This window comes from Puntigrus tetrazona, chromosome 6 (assembly GCF_018831695.1).
Source record: "Puntigrus tetrazona isolate hp1 chromosome 6, ASM1883169v1, whole genome shotgun sequence".
In the NCBI taxonomy this organism is placed as follows: Eukaryota; Metazoa; Chordata; class Actinopteri; order Cypriniformes; family Cyprinidae; genus Puntigrus; species Puntigrus tetrazona.
Genome location: NC_056704.1, coordinates 12052531 through 12075017, shown reverse-complemented (window position 1 = coordinate 12075017; position 22487 = coordinate 12052531). Strand labels below are relative to the sequence as shown.

Genomic DNA, 22487 nt, shown 5'->3' with positions numbered 1-22487 from the left:
GGGGGGGGCGATATACAGACAGGGACAGGTGATAATGAAAAACATTTATAAGTGAAAAGTGAAAATACATTACAAATTCAGTCTAATAAAAACATGTCAAGTGATAGATATTCTTTTAGAAATCAAGAACGATATCAAGTAATCAATCACGTAATTTGCTAGTCTTCGCTCGTTGTCTTGTGAGATAAGACTCCTGTAGTTTCATATAAAGCCACTAGGTGTCAATAAGTTATCGCAAATTGGAAATAATCACGCAGAAAGTTAAAACAGAAATAGACTTAAAAGTAGTTGACAGTTAACCAGCCGAATCAGAAAATATGCAGGATCATATTACCTCTAACATTTATTTAAAAAAAAAACACAGACTCTTATACTCTTTTATGTGTGCTAAAACGCACACATTTTCATTACTATGCTTCGTGTACAGACCTACTCATAAACCAGCCATTTCAGTTTTGTTCTCAAAGTCCAGTTTATTAGCCTGGTTGAAGGTAAATGAAACCACATGTTAAGAGTGATCACCATAGTAACAATATCTCTAACTATATTATCTGATCTAAACGCCATCCTCCCACTCGCTTTCCACCAATTATACTAATGTCTTACACAATTATCAGCATGAAGGCTTTATTATTATGTTAATGGTTTTTCCAACCTGGAGTAAAGCAGAGAAAATGCATTTTCTGTTTATAATTTTTGTGTGTGTGTATATGTATATGTATACATATATTATAGTATTATTATTATTATTATTATTATTATTATTATTATTATAAACCACTATACAAGAAAACAAAGTAATGAAACAAACAGTTATAAAACACCAAGTTTTAAGTTATTATACTGAGGGCTCCATGATATCTTACAGTTGTTCAAGATGGCACCAACAACATCAAATACAAGATTTGAGGAAAATATTAGACAGAAAAACAAAATAAATTACAAAGAAGGGAGACAACACCATGAAATGCTAATTGACATGTTCTTGAATTATGGCATGACCCGAAATGTTACGTCTATTTTTCAATATTAGTCAACCATAATCTACTTTCTTTTCACTCTTCCACGGTTATTTGCATACAGTAGTTTGGAGTTTTCCCTTGAGAAATACAAGAATTTAATCTCCATTTCTTGTAGGTCCGTTTTCTCATGAACTCCTGGTCATTTTTCATACTGCAATGTGGACATTTAGCATTTTGAGATCATCAAAACTACTCGAGACAGTGAATAATACAATTACAATCAGAGAAACGTTCTGATCAGACAACATTGGTCGAGGCAGCACTGGCCCGAGTACATTGTATTTCACGCGAAAATACAAAGGTCACGATAACTTCCTCTCAGCTATGTCCCGCCGGCCATGGTATTTTGCATATCAACATTAGGTTCAATAAAATTGGTAACAGCGAGGAATGCCTAGAGTGCAAGAGGCCAGGTTAAACACATAACGGTTCATCTCGGAGAGCAAGAATATCCTTTAAAGGAAAAGTGCAAACTTTGTGCAAGTGTAAACGCATCTAGAGCAGTGAAAGGCTTAAGCAGTGACTAGAAACCTCTTCTGCCAGTTTTTGGAAGAGTCCAGCTGTCCGTCACTTGTTTGTGCTGCTCTTTATTTTTCTCTCAGCAGGTAGAAGACCACGGCCTTGAGGTAGTGACCGCAGGCACAGGCAGCTGCCACCAGCCAATGAGAACGGAAACTGGGATCTGTATTGACCACACACTTTGTGATGTCCGCCTGTAAGAGAACAAAAAAAATATGTATGTTTAAATATCAAAGCAACATGCTCAATAGTGCTGGAAAAATGAACAAATAAATGCAACACATTCAAGTATGAAGTTTGGCTTTTAAATTTCATCTGGCAATAGCAAAAGGAACAGGAACTGCAGTTCGCACAGAAGTATGTACCTTTTAGGCCAAAGCCAACGTTCAGTAGTCTAAACATGATATATTCCAGCATGCAGCATTACTAGGATTACCAAAGGTTATAAAAAGCTCAAAAATTAGCTGAGTACACATTCAGATGATTAAAGTTCAGTGTTAAAGCAAATTAACAAAATAGATCATATCATATTATGCACACAAAGGGAATTAATTTGATGAAAAATACAGTTATAACTGAAATACTGTTAAGTATGATTACAAATGCAAGTGTTATTAAATGTAATTTATTTCTGAGGTGAAAACAGTGTTACATGATCACTCAAAAACATGCTGGTTTGATGCTCGGGAAACATTATTATATGAAGGTCGAATTTTAGAAAACCAATTATTACCAATTTTTTTTTTTTTAGGAAAACAAAAAAGCATTAAAAGTATTTACTTACAATATATTTTCCTGACATTTTTCAAGTCTTTAATGTCACTTTCAATCACTTTTTGGAATCTTTGTTGAAGTATCAAAAAGAAAAAAAACCTGGGCTAAGCTAACTGCACAATGATGCTAATTTTTAAAGACAGACTATATTTTAAAATGTGAAAGTGAAATTAAAATCAAGAGGCAACTTTAACGAAAGCAATGAGAGATGGGGACATCCCTTAAACCCCTCTTTTTGTGCATCTGTGTTTGTGTTTTATACATTACCACCACTCTATTCCCCTGTTTGATACTGTTCAGCGCTTTATAAGCGCTATATAAATAAAAGTGATTGATTTGTGAATAGGCCCTTCATTCAGCTCCCAGAGCAATCCCACAGAGCAAAACACTCAGAGTGGCACGTAGACACGACTACCCACATCAACAACATGGGAAATGCCATCTACCAGTCTCTGCTTTATACCGTTATAGACTTTAGTTTAGTGCTCCTGGTGACAAAGGCCTTGTTTTCAGCTTGAATTCGGGCTGTGGGTGTGCCCACGTTCTACTAAAACTGCAGTTGCAAAATCAGGACACTCCCAAGAGGAAAACACCTTGAAAAATGTTGAGAATGATTTCGCCTGAAGCAACCATTGCAACTTTCACTTACACAATTAACCCAGCGCTTTTTCATGCTGCACCTCCACCAGTGATTTAAGTTGATTCTTTAGAAGTACTGAATGTATTCTTTGTGTTTTCACCTCTGAATAAGTGACAGAAACTTATTATAATGTGTTATAATTACAGTAACTATGAGATACTCCTAATAATTATTTCTTACATTACTAATTTTCTAAATCTTCTTACTAACAATAATTACGATTTTTGACAACAGTCTAAAAAATAATGTAATGCAATTTAGTTTTTTTTACATAAATAACTGATTTCTACTGTAATGCGTTTTAAAATGTGATTCATTCCTGCGATGACGAAGCCATCGTGATCCTTTAGAAATAATTTTGTGCATTTCTTATTTTTATGAATGATGAAAATCATTTTTGCTGCTTTATATTTTGTCAAAACTGTAATACACCAAACTTTAGAATGATATTGCAATTAAGTAAAAAAAGAAAGTGGCAAAACTGGTTACAATATCGACAATAAGTTGAGTACCAATTAACATTTTAACAATTTATGAATTACCCCAGATGTGTTTTCATGTGTGCCCAAGGCATTGATTGGCTGATTGCTCTCAAAGGTTTATAATCCACAGTCACAAAAGCAGGTGTAGAAAACAGGAAGGTTGGGCCCACTGTAAATGCGGGCAGCTTGTGATGACCCTGGCACAGAGCCATGTTGGATCTGCCTGAACAGAGACAGTCTAATGAGCAGACACCGCAGACACACATACCAGCACAGCTCCTCATTCAGCAGGACCGCTGAACTGTACCGTCTTTCTGAGAGATTGATCAGATTCCCACCCATAAACCACACGAACACTGCACTTTCTGTCTAAATGCTGGACAAAGACGGAAAGGCCTTAGCTCAGATCCACACGACACAATGGTGCATTCAAAGCGTGACACAAAAACGCACGTTCTGTCATCATTTAGTCAGCTTCATGCTGTTCCAAACCTGTATTCTGCTGAACACAAAAGAGGGTATTGGCAAACAGTTTTGACGACCACTCGCTTTCATTTTGTGGACACAAAAAAAAAAAAAGAGAGACATTTTTTGAACATTTCAACAGCCATTGCTCTAGTCTTCAGTGTCACACGATCCTTCAGAAATCATTAAAAAAGCAAAAAATAAATTTTTTCCCATTTTTCCCACCAGTGAAAAATAATAGGTTGCATCTGCTTTAAAAAAAAAAAATATAAGCCATATGTGACAGACAAGGGTGAATATTAGGAAATCTACTGCTAATTGCTGACTTGATCAAAATCAAGTATTGGTAAGCTTGGGCCAGAAGCACGATAAAAGCATATTTTTGTGTTAGTGAGCTGAATTAATGGATTTACTGCTTACCCAACCTCCTCTCCTCTTTAACCATGACACAAGGCTTTTGCGAACAAACTCGCCCATGCAGTCGACAATAGTGTGCACCATCGCCGGCTGGCCGTGCCGAACACAGTCCACAGCTAGAGCTCCGGCCACAGCATACAGAGACACAATCTTCCCCCACGTCACACCTGTAGAGACACATACAGTCCTCCGTTTATTCATAACACACTCAAAAAGCCTAATCTAATCACTTGTATACACTGACAATAGATACTGTACATTACGTGTGTGTGTGTGCTGGTGAAAGTGTGTATGAAATTCATAAACAGCCGAGTCATGAATATTCCTTATAATGCCTCCCTGTGTCATACAGAACATTATTACTGTTATATAACCGCCAGGAAGGCCATCAGCTGGTGTGTCAACCAGAAAGAAGAAAAGCAACATTTCACTTTTGTGGCAGAAAAATTGTTTCTTCAGTGTTTCTTTCTTGTCTGGTGAATTTACTGAAACCTGACGAAACTGGTTGCCCGAAAAATGTAAGTAATATTTACATGAAAACTTAGCAATCGTTACTTAAATTATATAACAGTCATTATAACATTATTTTAGGCTGAATTTACTCGTGACGTAGTATAGCTACCCACTGACTCCCAGCATGCACTGGGGCAGAATAAATGATGCATTTGCTTTGTTTTACAGTCGTTGTTGTTTTTATTAGCAACTTTAATTCGCTGTCTTCTGTCAGTAGTAGCACAACAAAAAGAGCAAATAAAATGGTTATGTAATTAATAAAAAGTAAATGGAAGTTAACTGTTACCACTGTTGTGACTTGCGTGCTGAATGATGAAGGCAGGATGTGATTTTTCAGCATTTATCCCAATTATTTAAAATATTAAATCATCCAAATTAAAATCTTCTCAAGTGGTTTATAAAAAAACAGTGTAAAAGATCATTAATAAACACACACCAATAGAAAAAAAATAACTACATAATAAATTAAAACATAGGTCACCTTCAAAAAACAAGCTATTTATTAGCTTTTAGGAACATCTTGTGAGACTTATGTGAAAATTCAACACTGAAGATGACTTTGTGAAACGATTGAATCCTTTTTATTTGTTTGTGGCTACTTGAATATTTTAAGTAAGTGTCACTCAAAGCAGTAAGTAAATAGTTTTATATGCCTAGAAAGTTGCTGTCACTTAATGAAACCTAGTAAGTATAACTAAGTACAGCTTACTAACTATAACTATGTAAGTTAAACTATTGGATTTTACAGTGTAACGACTTGCTTTCCCTCAATCATAAATGCATTAGGGTCGTGAGTCTGAATTTAGTGAAAAGGCTCTCTTATCATGTCAAGTGGGAATTATGATTTCTAAAGTTTGCTAATGTGATAAATGGACTACTACATACACCGAGTTTTAAACTTTTCAGCCTGGAATGAAACGAAACGTAATAAAGCTGGGAACATAAACACGTCAGCCCAGGAACCTAATCTGAGACTAGCAAAGACAGGAAACACAAAGGCAAAAGGAAACCATATTGAGGCATATGAGAGATAAAAGCTGGTTTGAAGTTCAAGATGAAAAGAAACATTCTCTCCCTCTGTCTCTTGTAAGAACGTTATGTCAAATTATACGGTTCAGAGGGAATATTACGGGTTACAGCAAACCGCTTCCAATCTAATGGAGAAGACGTGGATTAAATAAATGCAGATGCACACTGACTGGAATATCCCTTTCCTTTTTTGTGCAATGATACAACCATCTGTCTAGAAACAATCAAAATAGATGGACTTTTTTTCCTGTACACAGTCTTCTCTGCGACCGTTAGGTTTAATGTTAAATAGAAAAAACATTCAAATGAGAATTCTGTAAGGAAATTAAAAGACTTTAGACAGTGAAGTAGAAAGATCCAACAGCTGAAAAATCTACACACACCTTAAAATCTTCATTTCTAGCTATAAAAGGCTATAAAAGATCTGCTGAAATGGTTCCTCTTAACAGAATCAGCTATAAAACATAAGTACATTAAGTTTTAATACACCAGTGCATTAGCAAAAGAGCTTAAAGCCACAAAGTAAAAACAGATTTTAAAACATTTAGTAATTTTTTTTTCAAATGGTATGAATTAATCGCTAAAGTGAAGTACGTATACAAATCATTAATCATTCTATCGTTCTTAAATCACTGTATATCTGTAACTCTATGATGTAAAATCTAAATAAAGTAAGCCAGATTGTAAATTAAATATACATTCACTGTTGAATACATACATTTTATATATAATTATACATTGTAATACATATTTTAAAAAGTATAGTGTGAAAACATCTAAATAAATCTTAATAAATGAGTAACTATATAGTTGCATAACCATATAAAAAAGTGCAGAGTCAAATGAAAAATGCTCCCTCAGAGGGTAAACTAAATAAAACTACAATAAATAAATGAAAGCTGTTGAGCTGCACTGCTTCAGGACAGGCATGTATACAGCCAGGAGGAACAAGGGGGGCAGCGGGGGCACTATTTTGTGTGCAGCAAGTGGTGTCCTGCTTAGACTGGCCTGAGCAATCATGCTCTAACGTCTAAAAACAAAGAATGGTTTTCTGAACACGAAGGGAACGTGTCACAGCACATCTTAAGAGCCGCTCAGGTTGAAAAACAGACCACGACTTACTAAACTCTAAATCTGGGAGGTCAAGTAAGGGTTGAAGTTATAAAACCTAAACCGAATCCCAAGGGCTTGAACTAAATTTAAGCGACGTACAGTATGCAGGAAAGGGGAACGAGAACGTCCATGGTGCCCAGATACTGTTTACTTTCAAGAGAAATCTGCCTTTCGTGGTGCTGAGAGTTTCTCTTTGTATAAATGTCAGAATGGACCCATTTTATCCCATTTTATATAACTTTATTCTATGGATCATAAAAAGCAAACGTTTCATTATTTTCCTCCACTCGCTGGAAGCAATGACAACCAATATCGTTCGGCTGCCAATATTTGTCAAAATACCTTCTTTTGTCCTGGAACACCAAACATGTTGGTGCGCTACGCCTTTAAAGAAAGCATGGACAACGTCCCTGAAACCAGATGTACTGATCAGTTTGCATGCTACTGACTGATTAGCACCGAGTTTTCTGTACTGAATGCATTTTAAGACAAAACACCGACCAACCTGTAGAGAAGATTTCTGCAGCAACGGCCAAAAAGGCATCGGAGACTATACTCTCAGAGGCAATCGTGATGTTGAGCTGTCTTGCTACATTGCGATACACATTGGGTCGCAGGTACTCCAGCTCATCACCTAGGAGACAGAGAGATGAATGCGCGTTTTTATTTTCCCTCAGCACAGAAAGAAACCGTCTAGAGTCATACTGAATAAAACCACCAAATGAGAGAAGCTTGTCACAATGACAGTGCAAAATTACTGCGATCTAATCATAATAGCATTGCTTCGCATCATTCTTTCATATGATGAAATTGTCTATTAAAGGAATAGTTCGCCCCAAACTGAAGATTTGCAGAAAATTAGATTACTTGCTCATCAATGAATGAATGGGTGCCGTCAGTGTGAGAGTTCAAACAGCTGATAAAAACATCACAATAATCCACAAGTACTCCACACACCATCGAGTCCATCAGTTAACATCTTTTGAAGCAAAAAGCTGCTCGTTTTTTAAAGAAACAAAGCCATTGTTGATGCATTTTAAATTTAAACCGATGACTGGTGATTGAGGATGCCTATATTTTTCAGCTTTCTCACCGATCTGAATCATCCGTCTTTGTGTCAGCGTTTCAAGCGGGTGACATCTATGCAAAAAGCACAGGGCTTTCAGGACAATACAGGGTTAACCTGGTTAAATGTGGGTGGGAAACCCTCAATCACTCTTGTGATAATGATCTGCATGTTTGCATGCTTTGTCCAAAAAAAGCATCCCCCTACACAGTTGACTCAAATTAAAATGTTTGTGCTTTGCCCTTTTAGGAGAAAATGGGTTCTTAAAGACGAGAGTCGCTCAGACGTCAGGCCCGAGGTATATACGTTTAGACGACTCGCAGTGTTTCTGATCAACAGATGATGTGAGATTAAACGTTATTGATAGTCATTACACAAAATCTCGTCAAAGGGCCCGGGAACGTCCTGCGGCACGAAAAGCAAAGAAGAAAGGAATGTAGAAAGATAGTTCAACGTGGTACAAAAGGCAAAGTACTTTACAGTGGGTGAGACGCAGGCAAACCCTGTAAGAGTGTTGTAAAATATTACGCAACAGTACGGTTGGCTTTGAGGAAGCTGAGAAACATGTGTTTATTTTCACTTGTGAATGTTCTGTGAACTTTCACGAATGTCCCAGTTTTTTCATTTATTTTGGTATGAACCAAACAAGCACAGCTCAAGAAAGAATGGAAATTGACAGGAAGTTGCAGTTTTAGTCTAGACTTAAATATAACCTACAACCCACAATTCAACAGATATACTGATGATACACAGGGCAACTTTTAAAGTGCTGTAGATATACAGTACCTAAGTGTGATATTGTATTCTCTCTCTCTCTCTCTCTCTCTCTGTGTGTGTGTGTGTGTGTGTGTGTGTGTGTGTGTGTGTCGTTAATCATATATCTACACGCACACACGCGAAACGTCGGATGTCTTACCCAGCCACAGAAGAACCGAAGACACCTCCGCCAGCGTCCCTCCGGATGCGTGCTCCGGTTTAGACCATCCGATCCCAGCCCGATGGAGTCTGGAGTGGATGTAATCCCTGCACAAGACTTTAGACTGAGACACGAGCTCCTTATCCGTGGGAGAGCGATCAAACACCTCCATGACTTCAGCCGCGAACACCGAGGAGCGGCGCAACATCTCGATGCCCTTCATGATCAGCGCAGATCAATTACAATCAGCTGACAACCTCCACCTTTATCGCCGTGTATGGAAGCGTTTCTTCTCCACCCTCTTCTGTTCTGACGGCGCCCTAAACGATCCGCAGAAAGAAGGAAACTGGCGCGCTTTACTGTGTGTAGAAGAGACTCGCTCTCACCTCCCGCTGGATAAACGAGAACCCAACAAGAGAGCAGAGAACCGGCGGGCGGTTACCTTCGCCGTGTCCCGAAATTCATCGAAATCCCCGGAAATATCGACATTTTTAATGAGCGGATATAATTCTGTCTACAGATTGGTGAGGTGAAGTGTGTCAGGAGGCAGTGCTGTCTTTGGTCTGTCTGGATGAGTTGCACACATGAAGTGTCCTTCTATGGAGAAGCTCTCCGTTGAGGCGGAGATAAGCAGATCTGTTATGGCTTTGATAGTCCGCCTCTATGAGATCTGATGAAGCAGAGAACAAACTTAGAAAACGAACATCCATCCATCCATCTATCCATCTATCTATCTATCTATCTATCTATCTATCTATCTATCTATCTATGATTACATATATGATTACATATATAATCTGGATTATGTAATCAGATTTCTAAAATAAATAGGTTACTTTTAATTAGATTAAATTACATTTAGACTTGTAATCAGACTATGATTACTTTTTATGAGTAGCTAAATTCAATAAAAAATTTATATATATCTATCTATCTATCTATATATATATATATATATATATATATATATATATATATATATATATATATATATATATATATATATATATATATATATATATATATATATACATATATATATATATATATATATACACACATACATATATATATATATATATATACACATATATACATATCTATCTGTATATTATTAGTATCTATTTATCTATCTATCTGTATATTATTAGTATCTATCTATCTATCTATCGATCTATCTATCTGTATATTATTAGTATCTATTTATCTATCTATCTGTATATTATTAGTATCTATCTATCTATCGATCTATCTATCTGTATATTATTAGTATCTATTTATCTATCTATCTGTATATTATTAGTATCTATCTATCTATCTATCTCTCTATTTATCTATCTATCTATCCATTGCCATTTTAAGTATGGCAACTGCAAAATGATGCCAACCAATCATTTGATACAAAATAATGGACAAAATACAGTATATGCTTTTGCCTTTTTTTTTTTTTTTTTTTTTTTTTTTTTGTTAAATGCGCTTTCTGTCAATCACAAACCCACTACAGGCCAGTTCTCTTGTAACAAGGGCAGTTTTGTGCACACATTGTTTGTAAAAGGTATTTTAACGCGCACAGAGTAGTTGCGGTAACAAAAAAGGGTCATGTTACTCCAGTCCCACCCACCATCTTTGAGAGTTGTTTTGCAAGTCTTGACTGTTTTCACTCTTAAGCGTGTCAGTTAGAATTCATTAGAGCCACCCAACCGAAACAACGGCTTTCCCAAAGAAACACATCAAACCAAGATTTGTTTTGACATGTCTAGTAATTCCTTCTAAGCAGGAATATGCAAAGCATATCGAGTGTCTAAGGCTGAATAACACATTCAGTGATGGAGTATAATAAAAAAAAAGGCTTATTCAAGCACAATACAGTCAACTTCCTTAAAAACAGACAGAAAAGAACAAAAAGTAGAACAATATCAACCAGGCCGTTCTGTTCAACACAGGAACATAAAGAGTTGAAAGCCGAAGCGTATCTTACTGCCACACAATGATACAGTTCCTTTTTCTGACCACATTCGAGGCTTCCTCTGTATCTCAATTTAAAAACTGCAATATTTTATCTGATTCGAAGGCCTATTAAAAACAGCTTGTGACAGTTTATCTCGTTAAAACACAGCTGACCACAGACAGATAGAGGACAGAGCCGCTATAGTTTACATTTCATTCATTTCCAGGGAATAGCGAGACACTGTAGTAATCTTCAGTAAGGCACCACACCTCTGAGAAATAATGCTTAAGTTTTCTGCAGAAACCCTTCATGCCTCTGCATGCCCATCACATGACTTCTCATCAGTTATGTTTCTTCTTCCTATCTGGCTTTTCATAACCAAAACAGAGATAGGATTGGTTATCAGAGATAAAAAAAAAAAAAAAAAAAAAAAAAAAAAAAAAAAAAAAAAGTTTACAAATGAACAATCTGAACACTGAAGTGAACGAGAATAAGTATATTGATCCTGGCTTTGCACAATATTTTTAGTAAAATACTGCCCCCTACAGGTAAAATAAGGAAGCTGCCCTTAGAAAAACATTTCAGGCTATACCTTGATTCAAGCAAGAAACTTTAAGGCTATACAAAACAAATCACGAAGGGCATTATGTATAGTGAAACTGATTTAAAGGTCTATGCATGTGGTGTCTGCAAAATGTCTAGGCATTTTGTCAAAGCAATGGTGTATTACAAACATCAAAAGAAAATCAAGTGTGATATGAAGCTATTATACAAGATGTAAAACCGAAAGAAAACACTTCAAGACGACATAAACTGAAACTAAACTAGACACACTGAAATGCAAACTGTCCCTAAATAGAGAATTAATTTGGAGATAATATCTAACCACTGATACAGCTAAGAAAACTCATACAGACAGATCATAATTTTTGTATAGAAACGGTCCAGCTCTAAGTGACTCCCAAAACAGAAAAAAGCACCCCTTGATCTTTTTTCCTTTATTAGATTAAATTAGATTCGACTTTATTGTCATTACACGAGTACAAGGTGACAAAATGCAGTTTATGTCTAACCAGGAGTGCAATAAGCAGCAAGTGCAGGATATAGGTACAAATATAAATTAGAAGTGCACATACAGGTAATATGTACAGGAGATAAATATATATAGATTAGATTACGGGTGAATGTGTTAAGAGCATAATATACAGGTCGCTATTGTCTATGAAAGGGAAATTTACAGTTAGGCATGTATAAACAGTATACAGATGGTAACAGGATATACAGGACATGTATAGACAAATTTACAAGAGTATGTACAATGGATATGTACGTACATTTACAATAGATATATAATTGTAATTTATTGCCCTTATAATAACGGTTACATCCTAATTACAGAAATCAAATAGTGTTTGAGAGAGTGAGGCTTATATGCCTCATATGAACAACTATGATTTGTTCATATGAGGCATATAAGGTGATATGTTTGTCATATTAAATAAAACAACTTGAGTGTGCAACTTTCAATCAAAATTATACAAATTGCACTCACATACCTAAATTGCTACTCTCTAAAAAATATTATCTGTTGCGTAACCTCCAAAAACACACACAAATATCCAGCGTGGTGAGTGAAAAAACTACGGTTCCCAGCAGCCTTTGCGTTTCGAAGGCGACCGTCACGCACGCGCTGAACGCGATTCCTCTCTCAGAGTAGCGGGGTTTCGGATAGAGGGAGTATTCTGTGCAGAGCATAAACCGTAAACATCCTTTCAAAAGACGACTGTCAGCCCTGACGTATGGACAGGACTACACATTAAAATCCCCGTGAACCGTGGAGCTGGTCAGCCCGGTCCAGTGGAATGATTTAGAAAGGCGTGGATTGGGAACAAGCTGTTCCTTTTGTGGGTGACTTCCAAGAAGGAGAGAAAGAGGAAAAATCTGAGGAGAACCCCCGAACTGGAGGTGGATTGAGCTGGACATGGCACACCTTCAGAACATTCGGAACCAGGTAATCCAGAGGGATGAAGAGGAGTCCCGAAGCTTTCATACCGAAACATAACAGTTAGTGTTCTGGAGGATGATTGAACTTAACGTTACTTCACATTAGTGTCTTTTGCAATGATAAATTCCGCTAAATAATAGGTTATGATATAACGAGTACTCGCAGTTGCACTGAAATAGCGGCGTGGGAATTACATAATAATTACTTTGAAATCGCTTGTAAATTACGCAAACAATTTCAAAGAAACGGTAAAGTAACACGTTAAACGTTAGAGAATTTTCTTGTGAAACACGCTCCAGTAATCTATGTTTTACAACTTCGAAATGTAATTTTTACAGTGTACTTCATGTAAATACACTGCGTGGCGTTTATTTAATCTAGGCGATGCTCACGTTAAGTTACTATTGAGAGAAAAAAAGCAAAAACACACAGGTAACTTACAAAAATACAGTTTCTTTATTAGCGTTTAAGAATAGATCACGACTAAGGGTACACCAACATTGACATTTTGGGCAATATCATAACTGAGGATGATTATTTCATTTTATTATCATGGATGATAGCTGATATGATGGCCACTATGATTTTGGAAAAAGAAGCCTATTCAAACTACAGCCTCTATCTGGAATTACAGACAGTACGGCCACCTCTTAAAAAGGGAACTTTGGCCTGTCTAGTTAAGAGCATTGCGATTTTTTTTTTATCATGAACTAATCACTAGATATTTAAATGAGCTAATATTTAACTAATAATAGCACGTACTTATAATAGCTATTATTTAGTTTTGAACAACCCTGCCATGTCACATTCCTCCATGAAATCAGTTCACAGGGACCCCAGCTCTACCGCATGGTGGAAGCACAGGTGACGTTTTCTCAGTATTTACACAGACTGAAGCATGGACCGCATGCGTCCAGCTTGGCCTTCAGCCCTGTTACCCTACTCATGCGAAGAAAAAGATATCAAACATAAATCCTTAAATTGATGTCAAACGTTATATCACCAGCCAGGACACCAAAAGGGTGTCTCAAGCAAGCCAGCCCCACTAAGAAATGTCATATTTTAGGCTACCACTGCAACCCCGCGTCACACACATTTTTAAACGTCCATTTAATTTTGACATTTATTGGACATTTAGCTATAAGCTTTGCAGAACATCTCAAACGGCGTTTTGCGAAGGGTTGCAGAAACGGCGAGACCCGTGGGACCATTGATGGTCGATTTAACATTCATCTTCATCGTGCATCCCTTAAAGCAACTCTTTTATTGTAGTCTCTTCACATCACGCTTTTTGACACCACCGTAATAGAGGAAGAACACCGTTTCCCATCGAAAAAATGGGAAACCAAACCAGAAGGCGATGCGTGGCGTCTGTTTATGTTATGTTGGCCATGCGGACGTTTTGTAGGTCACTATGATAATTGCGGTGTATCATGTTTGAGTTGAAGCTCAGAGCGGCGCACCCACCGATCCTCAGGTGTAGCTGGCAAAATAATTAACTCGTCTTTCTGAGAACTGTTAAAAACACTCCGATCTCATTTTATGGATCTTCCAACAGGCGGTACTACCAAGAATAGTAAAGGTTTGCCTTTTGCTTGCTCAGTGCTTTAAAGAGGTGCAATAAAAGCGTGATGAATGCGGAAATCAGATGTCAGGCTGATACCAAGAGGAGGTCTTATCGCCTGAACTTTGAGTCATGTCGTCAAAAGAGATTGTTGTTGTTTTGATAAAACAGTGCCACTTCCAGATAGATCGTCAGTTCGGGTCGTCTTTATGCTGCTCCCGAACAAGGAAGCAGATGCTCCAAGGGTTTTCCTGGCGGTTAGAACAGCAGAAAAATGAAAAAACTGCTTAAAAAACTACATGGGATTTCTAACGGTTCTCTTTATAGGTTCTCATCTTCTCCGGACCTTCAGTGGGGTGATGATTGGGTAGATTTCCCACGCATTTGTCGCTTGATTAAGATATAAAGCTCGTCACGTGCGTATGGGCAACGCGATGTTGGATCTCATCCGGTAAGAATTTTGAAATCTTTCTGGTTTTTCCTGTAGAATTCGCGTTTGAATCCTGAGGAATACTTCACTAAGTTGGAACGGATTGGTAAGGGCTCTTTCGGAGAGGTGTATAAGGGCATTAACAACCGCACAAAAGAGGTGGTGGCCATTAAGATTATTGACTTGGAGGAAGCAGAGGATGAGATTGAAGACATCCAGCAGGAGATCACGGTCCTCAGCCAGTGTGACAGCCCTTATGTTACCAAATACTACGGCTCCTACCTAACGGTTCGTGGAGATTTCTTTCTTTCAGGCACAGACCTTATTACATTACACGATATTTCTGTAGTTTTAAAGGAGCTGTTTACCCAAACGCCATCCTTTAAGGAAAAAAAACACATGACTTCCTGGTCACACTTTACAAGGACATTAGATTAGTTTATGCACTAGGAGTCGTTAACTAAAAATAAATAGCACTTGAAGATGGATACATGTTCATTTCTACATACACAAGTTCCTGTTTTGGGAATATGAATTAATTAATGTTAATTATTGGTTCATGGTACTTTATTATAAAGTGTCGCTGGCTTTCTTCCTTGAAACACAATATGAGGAATTTTCCAAACTGTTTATATATATATGTTTATAGCTGCGATGGTTAACTGAAACTATAACTGATTAAGTTAACTAATAAATAATCATAAAACAAAAATGCATAATTTAAAAGCGAAACCTGGCAACTGCATAGAAATACCGTAAGTGGAATATGTTTACATTGAAGTAATAAAGCTGAAATGAAAATTATCTAGAAAACAATAAACACCAACACTTTAAGCCTTTATGTATAATGCATTATAAAGGTATTTATAATATATATTGTAATGCATTTTATCTTTTATAAATAAATGCAACCTGAGTTAAAATGATATTTTATTTAATATTCTAGTTTTAGTGCATTATACTTTCTATAGTATTTCTATTGTCAAAATGAATAGATTAGAAATATTACAGTCAATTCTAACTGTGGTTATATTTATTCATAAGATCACGTAAGGCATAATATATTAAAACTACTTTTATAATGCATTATATGAAGGTTTTAAGTGTGACAAATATTTTGATCCTAAAAATTAAAAGTTCATAAAATGTTTAATTAAAATGAGAACTGAAAACAAAAATAAAAGCTTGTTCAAAAATGTACAAATACAATGAAAGGATATAAATACTGCTGTTTTTTGGGTGGTTGGTTGTGTTTTTCAGGGCGCTAAGCTATGGATAATCATGGAATATTTGGGCGGTGGATCGGCTCTGGACCTGGTGAGTTGGTCTTTTCATTATATTCGTGGGTTGTTTAAAGCGAGGAACAACGTCGGAAAATTACTTCAGGGAAAAAGTCTGGAAAACGTCAAGGGCACAGGAAACGCGACTATATTTAACATCCTCTAATGTGTTTGTGCACAGCTAAGGCCGGGACCTCTGGAAGAAGCTTACATCGCCACCATTCTCAGAGAAATACTGAAAGGACTCGACTACCTCCACTTAGAGCGGAAGATTCATAGAGATATCAAAGGTTAGCCTGCGAAACCCAACTCGGCTCAGTCCATACTAGCTCTGCGAAGCGTCCCTACATTAATAACCCTTTTTTTTTTTTTTTTTTTTTTTTTCCACAGCGGCCAACGTGTTGCTCTCTGAACACGGAGAAGTCAAGCTGGCCGACTTTGGAGTGGCCGGTCAGCTAACAGACACGCAAATTAAGAGAAACACTTTCGTAGGAACTCCGTTTTGGATGGCGCCGGAGGTCATCAAACAGTCTGCGTATGACTTCAAGGTACAAGCGCTTGCCATTTAGCTAACAGGTATCATGTTCAAGTTCTCCACGTGAACATCTGTTCACTAGCCAGGGCCGCGTGATGAAAATAAGCTCAATTAAATATTCAGAGACGGACAGATGGCACGAGTGCTGACCCCCACTTTTTTTTTTTTTTTGCGGTGTCTTAGGCTGACATCTGGTCGTTGGGCATCACAGCCATCGAGCTGGCTAAAGGAGAGCCACCCAACTCAGAACTTCACCCCATGAGAGTCCTGTTCCTCATCCCTAAAAATAACCCTCCCACGCTGGAAGGGTCCCACAGCAAAGCCTTTAAGGACTTCGTCGAGGCTTGTCTCAATAAAGACCCGCGATTCGTTAGTACTTTTTATTTAAAACTTATTATCCGTCATTTTAATCGGTTCATCGCGTCATGCTAGATATTGTTTCGCTGTATAGGATGGAATTATAATACCTGTAACTCTATTGAAAGTCCGCTCCGGTGACGCCGTTGGCTTTTAGTATAAACGGGCCGACTAAACTCGAGGCGAACCGCTGTTCATTTTTTTACGATTGCCGTCTGCTACAGAGACCGACAGCCAAAGAGCTTCTGAAACACAAGTTCATCACCCGCTACACCAAGAAAACCTCGTACCTGGCAGAGCTCATCGATCGGTACCGCCGCTGGAAGACGGAGGGCCACGGGGACGAATCCAGCTCCGACGACTCTGACATGTACGTGAGCGCTTTACACTCCTAGATGAGCGATCGGCAAACCTGTGAAGTTTATACTCTGTGTGTTTTCACTCAGGGACGGGGAAGGCGATGACGGGGACCAGGGTCCCATGTGGACTTTCCCCACCGTGCGGCCCACTTCCATCAACAAGTTACAGAGGGGTTTCAATCACGTAGACAATAAGGTAAGCATGTTTTAAAAAAAACCCACAAAAGCAGCACAGAATCTGTACTTTGGGGCGGTTAAATAGACTTCGTGGCGCCACAGAGGCAGCGTGCGTCTGCAAAGGAATCTTAGTTGAGGTAAATGAATTCGATTAAAGCTGCATCAGAGCCGTCTTTGATACTGCAAGTGAAACGGAACGGATCCGACGATGTTTAATAGGACTTGTTTCAGAGCCTCACTACATTAGAAAGGTTCATTTGAAGCGCAGACAATATTAGAAAAAACTAAAACTAAAAAAGAGGTGCAAGAACTGAACAGGGGAAGGATGTGTAGAATCCAATGCGTAAGTGAGTTTAATTAAAAACAATGCAGATGTATAGAAAACTATATATATATATGTAAAGATGTTAAATATGTTAGAAGTTATTGTTCGAAATCAGTTCCCCTATGGAGAAAATAGATAGGATTTTTACTTTAGTCGATTAAAATATTTAGCCCTAATACTGAGACTCCTACAAATCGTCAGATAAGTTAATAATAATAATTTGATGATTTGAAAAAAGTCAATTCGTCTCAATTCATCATCATTTTTGAAGCTACCCAAGAGAGTGTTAGTAGTATCAAAGGCAGCACTGATGACCAATAATACTAATTTTACAAATGCATATCTAATGTCATCAAAATTCAAACTTGCATATATGGAGTGCAATAAAAAAAAAAGGAAATATGATTTTTTTTTTTTTTTATGTATATACATGTATAACAGACATCAGACGTCATGAAAAGGCAGCCCAAGTCGCCGTCTCTAAAAACGTTCATCACGCCCATATTCAGAGAGGTAAAGAATTCAAAAACGTACATTAATGTAAGCGAGCCCGGGCCTCCTGCTTCAGGGTCGAGTCCCAACACGTGGATTATGTTCTGTATGCAGCTGAAGGAGAAGCGGCGTGTCAGCGGGAACGGTGTGTGTGCCCTGGACGAGCTGGAGAACGCTTTCAGCCTGGCAGAGGAGTCCAGCCCTGGGATCTCTGACCGTCTACTCAATAACATTATGGAGAGAGTGTGCAGGTAAACACATTCAATACACACTCTAGCCTACGTGTCTGTACACACAGCATCTAACTGTATTTTGTGGCAGTTTTTCAGGTCATGCTGATTCAATGCTATAAGATATTGCATGCGGTACTGAATCTTCCGCAGGAGTGAACTCTGAGAGTTCCTGTGTCTCAACCCTGCAGGTTTACACTCAACGGAAACAGCATGCCTTCAAAACGATGAGGTCCGGTCTGACCGATGGAAAGAGCATCCTGATCTCTTCATGAGCCGGTGGTCTTCTATGCCCACCGACAGTCACTTCAGTCCAGCTTGCATCATGAGACGTTTTTACGGTTTACTTTGTAGAATATTGAAATGTCTAAATGAAATGTAAAATATGAATTGACGAAGCAGGTTTGCGTATTCCATTAAATTGCATTAAGTACATTGACATGTAAATAAACTAGTGTAAAAAGTGAATTTTTGGGTTTTTTTTTTTTCGTTGCATTTAGGGTATAAATAACAGGGTGAAATGTGGGAAAACTGTGTCATCATTTACTCACCCTCGTGTTATTCCAAAGCCATCAGACTTCACCTTCATTAAAAAAATACATGGAATCTAAATTTTGATTCTCCAAAATATTCATATTGTGAAAAATGATTACTTTTACAGTTCTATTTTAAATTGTTTTATAATATAAACCGATTCAGATCTACACATGTACGTTGAGCAATGCTTGTAAATAAAAGCCTAAGTTAATTCCTATATTAGTTTAAATTAGGGCCAAAAAAAGCAGGGTTATTTAGTATAATTTATTAATTATTCTGAATTAGTTTATTTTGATTATTTTTGGTTTTAAGTTATTTAGTGCTGTCAAACAAATAATTGCGATTATTTTTTTACATGTGTGTTTTAAATTTAAATGTGTAAATATATCAGTTATATTAATATGAATATATACATTTAAATATTTTCAAAATATACTGTTTGAATATTTATCATTTGACAGCACAAAAATAGTTGTTGTTTCTTTTATAGAAAAATACATTAATATAAAAGTACATTTTAGCATTTTTTTTTGTAATTTAAGTACATTTTGTCTTCCAATAAACTAAAATAAGTTTAGTTTTTTTTACATATTTTAGCAAAACTTAATTAAATTAAAGCATTCGTATCGATTATTCTTATGAACAGTAAAGCTTTGGTGTAATGATCTTTCAGTGGAGGGACAGAATCACAGTTTTCATTCAAATATTTTCATTTGCGTTCTAAAAGATGAACAAACTCATACAGGGTGGGTTACCTGCAGCAACTGCTATTTTTAAAATGAACCGACCCTATAAATAAGAGGAAGAGAATGAAATGTTTACACAGTTCAGTTTTATTTGACATCCCTTCAACGTCATAACATGAAACTTGCTACATGCGGTGTGTACAGGAGCAACGCCTCGGCAACATGCTACGCTAAATAAATAGTAAAAGCTGGAGAGAAGCGATTCCATCAAAACTCATTTTAGTGCCTCTCAGAATGAGACAGGAAACTGAGGTCTTTGAGTAAAACTCCCTTTTCTCGTGCTTAGCAATCCGGGATGGAAAAAAAAACAAAAAAACGTTCATCCAACCCTCTTATTGCCAGATACAGAAAACGAGGAGAAGAAAATGATTCCAGTCCTTGCATAAAATGTACAAAAAAAAAAAAAAAAAAAAAAAAAAAAAGGGTGGAAACCATGAGCCCACACAGTGCATTAGTGAATTAAGAAGGAGCTGAAACACGTCAGACTAGCTGAGCTCATGTCGAGATGATAGCTGCTTACAGTATATTGTTAAGAGTACACAAAGCGACACTGCTTAACGTGTGGCCGACTAACTTTGGCCGACCTTTTCGGGCTTATGCAAGACTTCTTCAGGTCTTTGGTTGGACCCAGTACAGCATGTTGAACAGACGAAGCCGAAAGCCTTATAAATACAACCGACACTCCAAAAAGAGGCAAGAGAAATCTCCCAAATCAGATGTGGTACAGATCTGTCTTCATAAAGTGAAGCTGATAAGTAAACGTAACACTGTCACACATGCTGTGGAACTTCATCATGCTGCTAAAACAACAAATAACTGGCCTTCCAACAAAACTAGACCATAACACACACACACACACATATATATATATATATAGAGTGAGATATGCCTCGCAAAAAAAAAATATTGGTAACAAAAAAAAAAAGAAAAAATATTTATCAATAAATCAAAGATTGGGAAAGAACTTGTAAATTATTATTATTAATATGCTTAAAAAAAGAAAATATCACATATACAGTATAATAAAAGGGGAACAGGCAGCTTTAGGCCATTTCTCCCAGTTTAAATCTTAAGATTTAGAGGCCGGTCTTGCATGAACGTCACCGCTTCCTCTTCTCTGTGAGTAGAGGGAAGAAACTGAAAGGAAAGCGCAGCTTCGTCCCCCGTGAAGGGGCTAGTTTAGACTTGAGCTGGTCATCTGTCAAGTATCCCAAAAATCTAAACTAGTGAGATTTGTGAGTACGTCAATTAAAACGGTACATTTTAATTTGGTTAGTGAATATAATATTTTGGTCAGTCTTCAGTCATCTGATTAGTTTTCGGATTTAAAAGAAAATCAATGCCATTAAATAAAAAAAAAAAAAAAAAAAAAAAACAACAGATCGAAACTCGAAAATCCCCTAAATAGTAACAGTCGCTTAATAATGACCTTCGAGACATGCTTTAACCTACGTTGGACGAGGACAGCACACGCGGTGCGCCTCATCTCTGATTCCCTCCTTTACCTCCGGCTCACCCTCAGCCCTTTAACAGCGTGAAGGCGATCCATCTCCAGTCTCTGAGCCACGTGCTGTAAATGTGCTCTCCCGCCAACCTTACACTGTTTCTAAATCAGCGAGACGCATTTTACAGCACTAGTCCTTCATCTCACTTACTGCACCAGCTGGACTTAATACAAACCCTCTGTTCGTCAACACTCCGTTCAGTAGTATTCAGCCTTCCTGTCCCAGGACTAGATGTCTACTGAATAAACTGGAGTTAACAAGTCATTAAATATCCTCATCCTAATGACAGACTCATCTCAGCAAAGACCTGAATACAGCAATACGTGTAACCGTCCGCTAGATAAACACAAACATAACTTAATTCAGTCTAACGGGTTTCTAGAAGAATTCTTTCAGTCTAACGCGGTTCTAGACAAGCAAGACGCCCGCTTTTTGTTTCATTAGTGAGAAAGCGAGAGAAGATTTAGAGAAGAGGATTACAGAGCGCTTACTTTGACCAACTTCTTCGGTCTGAGGTTTCAATAAGCAGCTCGAACTCCCAGCAAGCAGAGAGCTAACAGTCCAGAGTCAAGAATCAACTGATGATGATGATGATGATGATGCTGCTGCTTCTCAGAGCCACGAATCAGAAAGGATAAAATGCTGATGGCGTGTTTGGTCCTGGCAGACAGTGGGCCCAGCCCTCAGCTCCAGGAGATCAGTCCGACACACTCAGCTTCCTCCGTTCATCTCCGCTGGGCCTTTGGGTACAAGCAGACTGATGCGTCCCGCGGAGCTCGCTGCACTTTTGATCACCTCCATCCATCTGCAGACACATCCCAGCATGGTTAGCATACTAAACAGTCACTTCTTCTTTTGTTATTCCTGCTATAATAATAATAATAATAATATTATTCCTAATAATAATAATAATATATATATATATATATATATATATATATATATATATATATATATATATATATATATATATATATATATATATATATATATATATATAATTTTTTTAAACCCTTTTACCTGTCTGGTCTTGTAAGCAAT

At 37.3% G+C, this 22487-nt stretch overlaps 3 protein-coding genes across 11 annotated transcripts in view; 1 reads left to right on the top strand and 2 right to left on the bottom strand.

Moving 5' to 3' along the window:
* Positions 1-453: 453 nt before the first annotated feature.
* On the bottom strand, positions 454-9720 carry boka (BCL2 family apoptosis regulator BOK a). Its single transcript, XM_043241355.1, has 4 exons — positions 8957-9720; positions 7480-7608; positions 4323-4486; positions 454-1735 (listed from the first exon to the last, which is right to left on the bottom strand). Exons 1-4 carry the CDS (start codon positions 9177-9179, stop codon positions 1610-1612), a joined length of 642 nt encoding a protein of 213 aa, XP_043097290.1. The 5' UTR covers positions 9180-9720; the 3' UTR covers positions 454-1609.
* A 2879-nt stretch (positions 9721-12599) lies between these two features.
* Positions 12600-19126, top strand: stk25a (serine/threonine kinase 25a). Of its 7 annotated transcripts, none has more exons than XM_043242753.1 (11): positions 12600-12915; positions 14961-15191; positions 16164-16220; positions 16365-16473; positions 16574-16731; positions 16902-17087; positions 17300-17445; positions 17522-17630; positions 18378-18449; positions 18543-18679; positions 18850-19126. In XM_043242753.1, the coding sequence occupies exons 1-11, from the start codon at positions 12886-12888 to the stop codon at positions 18887-18889; spliced, it is 1275 nt and encodes a 424-aa protein (XP_043098688.1). In that variant the 5' UTR covers positions 12600-12885; the 3' UTR covers positions 18890-19126. The 7 variants fall into 7 exon arrangements, with proteins under 7 accessions (XP_043098688.1, XP_043098692.1, XP_043098689.1 ...); XM_043242757.1 differs by having other exon boundaries at positions 18826-19126; XM_043242754.1 differs by having other exon boundaries at positions 18750-19126.
* Positions 19127-20007: 881 nt separating this feature from the next.
* farp2 (FERM, RhoGEF and pleckstrin domain protein 2) overlaps positions 20008-22487 on the bottom strand; it is a 43916-nt gene continuing 41436 nt past the window's right edge. For all 3 annotated transcript variants that reach the window (XM_043241856.1, XM_043241857.1, XM_043241858.1), the window contains exon 27: positions 20008-22251. In XM_043241856.1, the coding sequence (XP_043097791.1) occupies positions 22158-22251 (94 nt within the window). In that variant the 3' untranslated portion in view covers positions 20008-22157. The remainder of the gene's footprint in view (positions 22252-22487) is intronic.